This window comes from Ovis canadensis, chromosome 21, assembly GCF_042477335.2.
Source record: "Ovis canadensis isolate MfBH-ARS-UI-01 breed Bighorn chromosome 21, ARS-UI_OviCan_v2, whole genome shotgun sequence".
Classification (NCBI taxonomy): domain Eukaryota; kingdom Metazoa; phylum Chordata; class Mammalia; order Artiodactyla; family Bovidae; genus Ovis; species Ovis canadensis.
The window spans coordinates 59,968,962-59,981,772 of record NC_091265.1 but is presented as its reverse complement, the minus strand read 5'-3'; the positions used below and the strand labels follow the sequence as shown (position 1 = coordinate 59,981,772).

General features: G+C 58.5%; 1 protein-coding gene across 4 annotated transcripts; it reads right to left on the bottom strand.

The window, feature by feature from the left end:
• Positions 1 to 55: 55 nt before the first annotated feature.
• On the bottom strand, positions 56 to 11,111 carry SCYL1 (SCY1 like pseudokinase 1). Of its 4 annotated transcripts, none has more exons than XR_011251877.1 (18): positions 10,900 to 11,090; positions 10,411 to 10,551; positions 10,078 to 10,200; positions 9,768 to 9,994; positions 9,239 to 9,329; positions 9,000 to 9,155; positions 5,900 to 6,058; positions 4,931 to 5,038; positions 3,790 to 3,903; positions 3,223 to 3,378; positions 2,545 to 2,733; positions 2,349 to 2,424; positions 1,910 to 2,074; positions 1,290 to 1,769; positions 896 to 1,151; positions 586 to 798; positions 440 to 494; positions 56 to 314 (listed from the first exon to the last, which is right to left on the bottom strand). XR_011251877.1 is itself a non-coding variant. In XM_069566216.1 (18 exons), exons 1-18 carry the CDS (start codon positions 11,008 to 11,010, stop codon positions 190 to 192), a joined length of 2,424 nt encoding a protein of 807 aa, XP_069422317.1. In that variant the 5' UTR covers positions 11,011 to 11,111; the 3' UTR covers positions 56 to 189. The 4 variants fall into 4 exon arrangements, 3 of the variants coding, with proteins under 3 accessions (XP_069422317.1, XP_069422318.1, XP_069422320.1); XM_069566216.1 differs by having other exon boundaries at positions 896 to 967; positions 1,627 to 1,769; positions 10,900 to 11,111; XM_069566217.1 differs by having other exon boundaries at positions 896 to 964; positions 1,627 to 1,769.
• Positions 11,112 to 12,811: the final 1,700 nt, after the last annotated feature.

Here is a 12,811-nt window from a genome sequence, read left to right as displayed (position 1 = left end):
GCAGCGCCAGACTCCAGCCTCCTTGGAGGCGCTGGACTGAGCCCAGCACAACAGGTGTGAAATAGAATTTATTGTGGCTCTGATTATGTACATGTGAGATGTGCCTGGCCAGCTGACCGGGCTCGCATGGTTTGTACAATAAATACATCTGTGGGGCCCCTGAGGCGGGGAAGGGCTCACACCCACAGTTCAGTCCAACTTCCGGGTTCCCAGCTTCATGGGGCCCTTGGCTGCCTTTTTCTCAGCCCGTTTTGCCTCCATCTCCCGCCTTCGCTCCTCGCGCTTCTTCCGGGCTAGCTCCGCCTTCGCCTGTCCTGGGAACAAGAAGGGGAGGGCTGAAGGTGTCAGGACAACCTGGGTCTCAGCTTTCCTTCCCATGCCTGCCCCGGTGGAGGGTAGGCCCAGGCCATCAGCCAGCTGGCTGGGGAGAAACACTTACTGCTCTCGGTCTCCAGGCCTTCCCAGTTGTCATCACCCCAGGAGTCTCGCCTCGACTGAAAAGGGAGGTGTGGGCTGGAGTGGAGACCTACTCTCAGCTGAGGTCCACCCCAGGTCTGCACCCTCCCACTGCACAGGCACCAGTACCTGCGCCCCAGCCTCCTGATGCACTGACAGGGCAGCAAAAGGGTCGCCTTTGTCACTAGGCTCCGGTCCACCCCAATTATACTCGCTGGCCAGCCGTGTGCCCTCAGGGGGTGGCTCCGGGGGGCTTGGCTCCTGCCAGTCTTGCTCCCATGAGCCCTCGGCTTCCCAACTGCTCCAGTCTGACTCCTGGGATCTGTGGCCAGGGTTGCTGGCCTGCAGAAGAGGAGGCGGAGACAGTGCTAGAGAAGGGGAGGGAGGAGCAGGGGGCACCCTGCTCCCCCGTACACACGCTCTGTTCTGCCCAGCTCACCTGCCCAGCCCGGCTGGCTTGGTTCCTAGTACTCCAGTCATCCCGCTGAGCCAACACAGATTCGGCCTCCTGCTGCAGGGTGGGGAGAAAAGCACGACCATAGAGCCCTCTTGCTCCACCCGAAAGGCCACAGAAGCCCCCCAGTCTCTGCCCAGCTATGGGCTCCACCCTTTCTTCGTCTTCCATCTCATTTTCTCCTCGGCCCTGTGTCCCATCAATAAACTGGACACGCTGAACCAGGCCTGTTGTCATTCCTCTGTGAGGTGGGGAATGAGATCCTGAGTTCCACACCTCTGCCTGCGGCCTCAGGGGCAGAGACTGCTGGCAACTGGAGCTCTGCCCCCCATTCCCTTTAGGACAGCCCCACTCTGGCCTCAGCCCATCCTGAACCTACCCTCAGGGAGGACAGGTTGGTTGTAGGCCTGGGCATAACCTCTCTCTGATGATCACAGGGCAGGGTGGGCCCCAGAAAGGCCATAGGAGGGATGGGCCGTGGAGGGGAGCGAGGAAGAGGAGTGGGCAGACCCAACCACCGTCAGCTTGGCCTCTCATTTCTGGAGTTGAGATGGGGCTCAGCTGTCGGCTCTGACCCACAATGGCTGCTCCGTGACTCCTGCTTAGGATACTTGCAGATGAGGACAGATCTGACTCCGGCCAAGCCCATGAGAGCTCCCCAAATGGCAGTCTGTGGCCCTGCAGCTGGGTCCCCGAGGGAGTCCTCGGCCCCTCACCTCCAGGCTGCCCCAGTCCTCATCATCCCATCTGTCAGCAGCACTGCTGTCCTCTTCTGTGTCCTTGCCCTCCTCTTGGGTCTCCCAGGGGCCCGAGGTTGTAGGCACAGCAGGCACAGGGGTGGGGGCTGGGGCAGGAAGTCCTGGGGAGCAGAGGCTCGCTGAGTTCCCACCCACTGAGCCCCAGGAAGGTCTCAGCACAGGGCAGAGGTTGCTGGGGGTGGGGGCGTCCCCACCACCATCCTAGGGGGAACTCCAAACCCTCTCTGTCCAGGACTCTCACCCTCAGGTGCAGGTCTCTGGGGGACGTTGGTCTCGGCCGGGGCAGCCGTGGGATGTGCCCGGATCAGCTTAGAGGTGAGCGAGGAGACCCCCGTCACGGCCCAGCCTGCCCAGCTGGCTGCGGCTCCTCCCATCCCGGGGCTGGAGGCTGCATGGACATCCTTCTCTGGGCAGGGGCAGGAGCGACAGGTACAGACACCTCAGGCCTCCATGGGGAGGGCGATAGGAAGGCACTAACTGAAGCAGAGCAACCTAGAGTGAGTGCCCTCCTCCCCAGGCCTGTGCGCTCCCGACTGTGAAATGGGAGGCAGGAAGAGTGCTCGACTGTCTGTCTCCTGGGGCTCTTCAGACACTCCAGCCAGGCAGACGGGGGCCACAACCGGCCACAGTCAAGAAAGTGGCAAGAGGAACAGGGAACATGATGAGCGTGGGCCACTCACCCACTTCGGCCAGCTGTGTGGGGTCCTCTGACACAGACTCCAGTTTGGACAGGAAGCTTCGAATGGCCTTGAAGGCCTGTGGGGCAGCAAGGGGCAGAGCTGGAGCCTCCAAGGTTCCTGTGAGCCTGCCAGGCCAGCTGGCGCCCAGGTACCCCCGGACCCCCAGCCCCAGGGCCCAGCCCCAGCAACGCCTCACCTGGTCTCGCACCGATTTCTCAGGATCCACGGTGAGGCCGCAGAGCACGGGCAGGATCTTGTGGGCGCAGTCGTTCATCGAGTAGAGGTTGTGGGTAGCGGCGAAACCCAAAACACCCGCAACCCGGGACGGTGCAAACGGGTCCTTTGTGGCCCGGCTAAAGGCGGAGGTGAGGACCCTGTGTCTGGTCTGGGGCAGGAAGAGGGCTCCTGAGTATAGGGTCCGTCCTGGGGTCCAGAACTGCCACAACAGAGGCCAACAGGGCCTCCAGAGTCTAACAAGTGTGAGTTAATCACTAACGACAACTCTGGCTCTTGCCTTGTCCTTCCAGATCACCGGGGGGGGCCCAGAGCAGAAGCTGCCCCGGGCCGGGTCACGCCTCCCTGCCTGCCTGCCCTGCTGAGCCATTCAATCCTTCCTGCTAAGCACCCCGGGGGCTGCAGTGTCTGCATTCACAGACCCTGAGGGGGCAGACAGACCCAGGTTCCAGACACACCTACTGGGTGTGTGACCTGGCACAACTTACTCTGTCCTTCAGACATGGGGACTGGAGCACCCAGGGCCTGAGTCTGTGTGTGTGTGTGTTGGGGGGTGACAGCCCCCACACAAGGGGACCTGGCCCTGGGGGATGTGGCTGTGACGCTGACAGAACTCCTGCCACGTGTGCGGGGCACTCACAGTGGCACTGAGGTAGGAGCCGATCTTGCCCAGGCACACGGTGGTGTTGCAGCGGATGGGACCCTGCTCGTCCTTGGCCTGCAGCCGCGCGAAGTGCTTCATCAGCTCCACGTTGAGGTTGGTCTCGTTCAGCTTTGGGGCCAGAAGCAGCATGGACTGCAGGGCGGGAGACAGCGGAAAGTGTGGGCTGGAGCGGGCAGGGTGCCACACATGGGAGGGGCCTCCTGGGAGGGCACCAGTGACCCTGGGTGCTGAGGAGACCCGCCAGAGCCCTCCAACCTGCTCCTGGGCCTTACCCAGAAGGCTCTGGAAGGGGAACCCCTGTCCGCACTCCTGTCTCAGTGAATGTCTGTTGCACTCAGGATTATTGGCCATAGCCACCCTCTTCCCCCCACCACCTGTGGTGCTATACCCACGGCCAGGACCCACATGCAGAACAGTGCCTGCCTGCCCCTCCCATACCCTGCTTGATCCACAGACCAAAACCAAGGCCTCTGTGTCCTCTGATGAGGCCCCTGTGAGCCTTAGAAAACCAGAGGTGGCCCCTCTGGGCCTGGCCACACCTACCTTGACTGTCTGCTCCCTGATGGCGGGGTTGGTGTCCAGGAAACCGTGTACCACGTGGGGGAAGATCTGGGTGTTGACCGTGGGCTCGTCGAGGTACTGGATGAACTGCTCCATCTGCGGCACAGGTCGGGGCATGAGAACACGGTGAGGCCCTCCACCGCTCCCCAGAGCCAGAGGCCACCCCTGGCATGGTTTCTCTACCCTGGCACTGGCTGGCCAGGGAGTCTCCTGAGCCCCCCACCGTGCCTCTGGTATCAGGCCCACATGGAATGGAGAGGGTGCTGGGGGCGAGCGAAGGGGCTGAGAAGAGCCAGGGACTGGGTGCTCAGCAGGCGGAATGGTCACACGCCCTCTCGGAGCCTCCAGACCTTTTCTATAAAAAGGGTATAACCCCTGCCTAGAGGAGTGCTGGGAGGAGGCTACAGTGTCTGGAGTTGGAGAAGGACTGATACCTGGATACCTAGCGCAGTGGCCCCCATCCCCGATCCCACCAACCCTGTCTGATGCTCCCAACTGCCTGGGGGTTGGCAAGAGAGACGCTATCCCCCCTCAAGAGGAAATCAACCCTGAATATTCATTGGAAGGACTGATCCTGAAGCTCCAATACTTTGGCCCCCTAATGTGAAGCACCGACTCTTTGGAAAAGACCCTGATGCTGGGAAAGACTGAGGGCAGGAGGATAAGTGGATGGCAGAGGATGAGGTGGTTGGATGGCATTACTGACTCAATGGACATGAGTTTGAGCAAACTCTGCGAGATAGTGAAAGACAGGGAAGTCTGGCATGCCACAGTCCACGGGGTTGCAGAGTTGGATGTGACTCAGCGACTGACCAACAGAACAACAGGCTGAACCCAGGAGACTGGGCGGCGCAGGGAGAAGCGCTTGAGCCACGCAGCCTGGGTCGGGGCATGCCCTAAGCCTCCAACGAGCCCGCTGATTATCTTGATTTCCTGAGAGCACAGCCTCACTGGTCCCTCACCTGTGTGTATGTTTCGAGGAGGGGTTTCTGGGGGCCACAGGTAGCCAAAGCAAGGGCTCGAGTTAGCTGCCTGGGGCTGGAGGTGAGGCAGGGGCCTCCCCTGCAGCAAGGGTGAGGTCTGGGTGGAGTAGAAGCGGGCAGGCTCTCCCCACGGCCCCTACCTGCTGGAGGAGGCGAATGCGCATGGCCCGGTCGGTTGAGGAGAACATTTTGACCACGACAGGGATGATCTTCTGCTGATACTCTTCAGCACTGAGGAACTTACCCACCTGAGAAGGAGCAGGAAGAGGGGCTCAGCCACCTCCACACGAGTGGGATGATGTCCCTGGGCTCAGTGAACTTTCTCAGGCTCCCTGCTGATTTCTCGGGGTAGGAACAGGGTGATGGTGGTGGGATGAGGCAGGCATTTCCTCAGCAGCCCCTCTGCCCAGACTCCATGTCAAGTTAGCCCTATCCTTGCCCTTTCTGAGTCAGGCCTCTCTTAGGAGGCTTGCAGAAGCCTCCTGGGCCTTTTCCTGTAATCAGGTAATAGATCCCATGTGCACACAGGATTCCGCCTGTAACTCTGGGGGTTCCCAGCTACACAGGATGTACTTGCTGTCTTCCCCACCTCCCCCCATGCCAAGTTCCTTTGGGGAAAGGGTTCTCCCACTGAGCAGGGAATGGCAGATGCCCAGGTACTGGCAGGCTGGGATCTGAGGAAGGAGAGAGGATCCAGTCCCAAGAAGCCAAGAAGGCTGAGTGCTGAGCGGTCAGGAGGGAGGAAGGAAAGCGAGGCGGTAAGCAGCTGACCCCTTGGCACCAGAGTGCCTGGGTCAGACCAGGGAGGCTGTCCTGAGGAAACGGAGGAAAGGCTGTAGGCTCTGTAGCAAGGGGTCTTTGGAACAAGAATTTTGGAGGCACAGATTTTCCCTTCACCAAGGACAGGAGGTCCCCATGTCTCCCTGACAGCTGGTCACATGGCCACAGCCTGCTGAACTGCCAGATGTCAGAGCTCCTCAAGTGGGCTTGGGTCCCCCTGACCAGGCTCCCCTCCCAGGATGCTGGCAAGGGTGGCCCTCTCTTTTGCCCCCAGACCACCCAGCCAGTCTCCGGGCCCTACAAGTCCTGAGGCTCCAGGCCCCGCTCACCTTGAATAAGGGCGTGAGGACCACAGCCCCCGCATTGCCAAACTCGAAGGCAGTCAACAGCTGGGGCAGCACCTTGTGCCGGCAGAAATCCTCGGGGAATGAGTCCAGGCTTTTGCTCAGCTCTTGGAAGAACTTTTGCTTCTCAGCTGGCTCTTTGATCTGGGGGAGAGTGGGCAGGAAGCAGGGAACAAGAAATCAGCCTGGTCATGGTCTCTTCAGCCAAGGGCCAGGACATGGGGTCACCTCCTACCCGAAGGAAAACAAGCATGCAAAGCCAACCTGCCTGGGTTCAAAGCCCAACTCTCCCATTTATTAGCCATGTGACTTTAGGTGGCTTTTAAGTGGTAAAGAATCCTCCTGCCAATGCAGGAGACGTGGGTTCGATCCCTGGGTTGGGAAGGTCCCCTGGAGAAAAAAATGGCAACCTGCTCCAGTATTCCTGCCTGGAAAATCCCATGGACGGAGGAGCCTGGCGGGCCACACAGTCCATCGGACATGACTGAGTGATTAACAGTTTGGCTTTCACTAGCGAGTGTTAAGACCGAGTAACTAAACAACAACATGACCTTGGGCAAGTTCCCCCACCTGTGAAATGGGGTGATAACTGTACTGCCTCACAACCGTTCTGAGGATTCAACCAGAAGATGCACACAAATGCTGCTAGCACGGTGCCTGGCACACTGAAGGCGCCCAGTCAGTTAGTGGCACTGCCACCTGATCTGCTGCTATGAAAGCAGCCACTGGGGGATCAAGCCCTTCATCAGTATTGCCGTAGCTCCTCAGGACCACAGAAGATACCACCGACCCATGAGTACCATTAAACATGGTACAAGAAAACAGGGAATAAGGGCTTACTCTGCCACTGGGCCCTGTTGGGTTGGGCTCACCAGCAGCTCTGTGGTAGAGACCGTGGCGGGCTGTCGGAGGCAGGGATGAGGTGCATTCACCCCCAGATCTGGCCCTCACTGAGCCAAGACAGGCCACGCCGTCAGCTCAATGGTCTCCCTCCATCCTTCTAATCTCCCCGAGGCTGTCCTATCCACAACTCACATTTCCTGAGATAGACCACATGGCCAAACAAGATTGTATTCTAAAACCATTACACAGATGACATAATCCAAGGAAGCTGAGGCACAGAAAGGGCAAGGAGCTTGTCCAAAGTCACACAGCTAAGCAGCAGTCAAGGAAGGGTGTGGGGACTTCTCTGGTGGTCCGCTGGTTAAGAATCCACCTTATAATACAGGGGATGCGGGTTTGATTCCTGGTTGGGCAACTAAGATCCCACATGCTGTGGAGCAACTGAGCTCACACACAACTAGGGAGTCCGTGCTCCTCAACGAAAGATCCTGCATGATGTAATGAAGATCCTGTATATCCCAACTAAGACTGGACACAGCCAAATAAACAGAGAAATAAATAAAAAGGAAGGGTGCGGCCCAGTGGTATGGCACTTCTGCTGTGTTGCGCCCTGCAAAGAAGTGCTGTCATTCCCCCATTTACAAAGGAGGAGGCTTGAGGCTCAAGGTCACCAGGCAAGAGAGGCCGGGCGTGTGTTATAGCCCCGTCCGGTGTACTTCCAGAGTTCTTGTGCTCTTGGTTGTACCCTCATGGCCACAGCTGCTGCCTGACCCAGAAGTGACCTCGAACCTGGGTTGGGGAGGACCTGATTGGGCTGCAGCAGCTCAGTCTGGCGTGGCAGGCAGGCTTGGTGCTCTGACAGAGGGTTTGGGGGAGCACAGTCCCAGAGAGAGGCCAAGCCACATCCAAGGTTGCCCCGACAGTCACAGCTGGGTTCCTCCACCGCTCTGCTCTCTGATGGGAAGGGGGGCCTCCGGCACGGCCCTCCCATTCTCCTCGGGACCCTCCAGAAACAGTTTGTTTCCTACGGGGCACGCATTAAGGAGAAGGGCAGCCTGGCGAAGCCGGCTGTGTGAGAACACTGTGTAACCGACCTCCTGCTGCCCTACACTGCCCGGGGGCGGCAAGACTCAACTTCTCCAGCACCTTCTCCTCGGCACAGGCTCCCATCCTCTGACGGCCCCCCAGCCCCATCTAAGTCAAGACTCCACAGACCAAGGAGGGCCATGGAAGCCCTGTCACCCCTCCCATTCCAGACTCTCATCACCTCTCTATGCCCCACACAAGGCCGGGGCAGGGGGCAGAGCCTCCCTTCTGCAGCCCCTACAACAACCCCGTGGGTCAGCAGACACCGCCATTATCCTCACCACACAGATAAGGAAACTGAGGTTCAGTGAGGTTAAGCTGCGGGCTCCCTCCTCGCAAAGAGGTTCTCTCTGCCTGGAACTTTCTTCCCCAGTTACCATCCCCATGAGTCCCACCTTCACACCCTTCAGGTCACAGCTCAAACGTCACTCTTGAGAGAACCCTTGCCCAGGCCCCACCCTCACTCTTTTCCTTCCCGGCACTTATCTGTATCCAGGAAGCACGTTTCTTCATTCACATGTTTTCTGTCCCTTTTCCCCAGTGAGAGTCCCCAAGGGTGCACACCTGGATCATTCACCCCATGCTAGAGCCTTGAGGGCAGGGGTCTGGGTCTGACTCTTCCTCCCTACCCTGCAGCCAACATCAGGGGCAGGGCTGGAATGTATGTGTGCAGTTAACAGAGTGCCAGGCACACTCACAAAACACCCACTATGTGCCAGACACTGTACTGTGCACTTCAGACTGACTCCTCACCCTGCTCCTCTGAAGCAGGTACTATTAATAGGACTGAACTTCAGCCGAGGAAAGTCGCACATAAATAATAACTAGAGGGACTTTCCTGAGGGTCCAGTAGCTAAGACTCTGAGCTCCCAGTGCAGGGGGCCAGAGTTTGATCCCTGGTCAGGGAACTAGATCCCACATGCCACAACCAAAGATCTGGCATGCCACAATGAAGATGGAAGATCCGCAAGATACAAATAAATAGATAAGTATTTTAAATAAGCAATAGTTGGAGCCAGGGTATGAACCCAAAGAGCCTAGCTCCATCATCTGTGCTTGTCTCCAAGGGTCTAATTATCAAGGAGCCTGTAAAGTGGGGAGGTGCACAGAGGTGAGGAATGTAGGGCCAGAGCCCAGGGTAGGGCAAGGGGCTCACCTGAATCTCTTCCAGGAAGAGGTTGGTCTCCACGAAGCGGTTGTTCATGAAGCCACCGGGCGCCCGGCAGTTCTGCAGGAAGCGGGCTGGGTTGGGACGCACCTTGGGGTTGGCTCCGACCAGTTCGCAATAATGGGGCACCAGTGATTTGGGGATCTGCGGGAGAAGTGTCAGGGTCAGAGCAGTGGCTGGTTGGCTGAGGGAGAGGGGCTGGGGTGCAGGTGGGGTCGGACACTCACCTTCCCAGGGTTTCGCAGGGCTGCCGCTCGAGGTAGGGACCCATTGAAGACTTCCCAGATGAGGCAGCCCAAACGCCACATGTCAGCTGACCTGAGGCAGTGACCAGAGCTGCTCAAGACTCTGCCACCTGCCAGCATACGCCTCCAACCTACCCTGCGCACCAGGCACTCACTGCATGGCAAACCCTGGGCTGTGTTCCTTAGCTGATCATCCCATCAGCCTCAAGAAGCAGGTTTCATTAGCCCCAATTGACAGATCAGGAAACTGAGGCTCAGAGAAACAAGGACATCCATCCCAAGTGACATAACATTCAAATTCTGAACCACCTAACCCCAAAGCCTGTGCTTATCCTGCCCTTCCTCCCTCAGGATCCTGGGAGCGAGGAGTGGGCTCCACCCTGAGGACCCTGGTTCCCTCCCCAGCCAAGCAGGAGGGGATGGAGGCAATGCCAGCTAGTCTAGGGGTCCTGAGACTACAGGAGGCTTTCAGAATAGGGCAGGATGGGGCATACTCCCCCTAGTCACCCACCATTTCTCTCTGACCGCTCTGCCACTACCATCAGCCAACTCCGGGGGATCATACTGCTCAAGCTCAGGGATCCCCTTGCGGGGAGGTCCCCCACCATTGCCCTGGGCTGAATACATGTAGTCCAGGCCCCCAAGCTTCCACTCGCCAGCGCGGTCCACGAACACAGCAGCCATGCAGACATTGTTGTGGATGAGGCTGCAGTCGTTGACCAGGAAGCTGAGGGCTTTCTAGGGGCAGAAGGATCCATCACAGTCCAGTAGCTGCAGCCCCCTCTACCCCTGCTCTCATCCCCACTGCCCCCCCACCTCACCACAATCTGGTGTAGCCCCCAGGAGAGCTCCAGCTCCTTCAGGCCACCAGCCTCCGCTCGAGCCTTGAGGTATACTCCCAGCGGGGTCACAGCCTCTGTCACTACGTGGAGGCATTTGTCTGTCTGAAGAAGAGAACACAGGGTATCAGGGAGGGATGGGGGTGAGGAAGAAGCGATGAGAGACATGATGGGGATAGGGGCAGAGAAGGGGAAGTCAAATCTGGGGTGGGGGGGCGCTGGCGCAGAAGGGCTGGAAATCCACAGGAAGACAGAAAACAGGACTGGGAGAAAGTGAGGGACAGAGGTGGGGTAGCCTGAGCAGCTGGTAGGTACCTCCAGCCCATCAATGTAGGCAAGGATATTGGGATGCCGGAGAGTTTTGAGGCGCTTGAAGGCAGCTTTGGCCACCTGGGTCTGCTCTTCGGCACCGGGCTTCACGTCATACACGAAGATGGACACCGGGCTCCCTGTGGCCTGGGGGAGGGCAGAGGGGCCTCAGGTTGTGGCCTCAGGTTGCTGACCACTCCACCTCCGAGATAGTCCCTGGAGCTGGTTCAGTGCCGGAAGGGAAGGGCCGCCGGCCGGGTCTCTCCCCAAGTCAGCCCTTGGAGATTGAACCCGGCCCACGTAACCCTGGTTGGGTCCGCCTGTGGGTCCCTCGGTCCTTCCGCCCGCCACGTCGACACTGCCCGTCCCCCTCCCTCGGCCCGTAGTCCTAGAAGCTCCGCAGCCACGTCAGGCGGGCGCGACACGGAGGAGCCGGCGGCGCTGGCTAGGCGAGACCGAGGTCGGCCGCGGCCTGCAGAGCTGGGCCGCTCTCACCTTCTTGCGGCCGCGGTGCAGGACCCAGGGTCCCGGCGGGCTGCCTTCGGGGGGTTCCGGGCTGAGCTCGAACGGGAAATCCCGGACCGGGTCCCGGGCAAAGAACCACATCGTCCCCGCCGCCGCGGCGGCCTCGGGTGCCTCAGCTCCGGGTCCTCCGGCAGCCCGAGCCGGGGCGGGGCGGAGCGAGGGCGGGGCATAACCGGATGAGGCGGGGCTTTGGGTTGGTGGGCGTGGTCGGTGGGCGGAGTAGGAGGCGGAGGGTGACCCGGAGACCAACCTTCGGCGCAACTGGTCGGGCGCAGCCAGTTACCCGGTCTGCCGCCCTGGCAGGTCACCTAAACTCTCAGCCCCTCCGTGTCCTTATATCTAAAATGTGGATGGTAATAGAGTCCACCTCCCAGCGTTATATAAGGATGAGACCTCGAGAAGAAACAGGATAAGGAAACCGAGGCAAGGAAGCAGAGAGATAGACAAATGGAAGAGCAAGTCGATAGACAGACAGATACGAAAGGATGCAGTGTTTAGTCGGGAAAAACTTGGGGAGGGCGACTGTCCCCAAGCCAGACTCTCGCACCCACCTCCCGGTGGGCACCTCTAGAATCCAGTGAGGCATCGTGTTGGTGGAATGATGGAGTGACCAGGGGAGAGAGGCGTAAGGAAGCAGGACCTCTGAAAAGGAGCGTGGTTGGGGAGCAGAGAGTGAAGTAAAGGTCCTGGGAAGGTCTAGGAATCCTGGGACAAGGGAGGGAGCCTGGGGGAGGGAAAAGGCAGTGAACCTAGGAAAGAAGAAGGGTAGAGGAGGAACAGCCCAGCAAGTCCAGAAGAAGCCAGGGGGTCAAGAGGGCCCCCTGCTCCCTTGAGCCCAGCAGACTTGGCTCTCTGTCTCTAGGGCCAGCATCGCCTCGAGGTCCCCCAGTGTCTGTGCAGAGAGGGTCTGTCAGCAGCTCAAATGCCTTTCACACTGATGGAGACCTGGCCCCTTAGCTGGACAGAGACCAATGTCCAAGAGTGACTGGGCTGGCAAGGGGCTCCTCCAAAGGTAAGGTCTCAGGGGACTCAAGGTTGGGGAAAGACCCACAGCCACACCCTATGGAGCCTGGATAAGCGTTCTGAGATTGATTATGAAATGTCTGGTTGGGATGCCCTTGAGAGCAGATTCAAGGGGAAGGGATGCCAAAGTCAGTAGTTATTGTTGCTCAGATGCTAAGTCGTGTTCAATTCTTTACGACCCCGTGGACTATAGCCTGCCTGGCTCCTCTGTCCATGGAATTCTCCAGGCAAGAATACTGGAGTGGGTTGCCATCTCTTCTCCAGGGGATCTTCCCAACCCAGGGATTGAACCCAGGTCTCCTGCATTGTGGGCAAATTCTTTACCCTCTGAGCCACCAGGGACATGCCCCTTAAAATCAGTAGATTAAAAAAAAAAAAAACCTGATTAAAATTAGTCACTTAGTCATGTATGACTCTTTGTGAACCCATGGACTGTAGCCCACCAGCTTCCACTGTCTATGGAATTCTCCAAGCAAGAGTACTGGAGTGGATTGCCACTTCCTGGGTTCAAATCCTGGCCCAGCCCCCATCACTGCCTGTGGGAACTCACATTATCTGGGAGCCTCAGTTCCCCCATCTATAAACTGGGGTGCCTTACCTGACACAGAGCAGCTGCTCAGCAGAGTCTTGTCCCTTTTCTCATCCAACTACTTGTGCAGGGCACTCAGAGGGATGATCAGACACAGTGCTGGCTGCTTGAGGCAGAATAGAAATGTCAACTAGAGAGTCTTCTGACTTCCCTGGGAAGATGGTGACAACATTGTGAATATGGACTTGGCAACATTGTGGGTGGGGAGCATCTTGTCACGAAAAGGGATCAAGTAGGGGGCTTGAATACCAGAATACAGAGTCTGGAGCT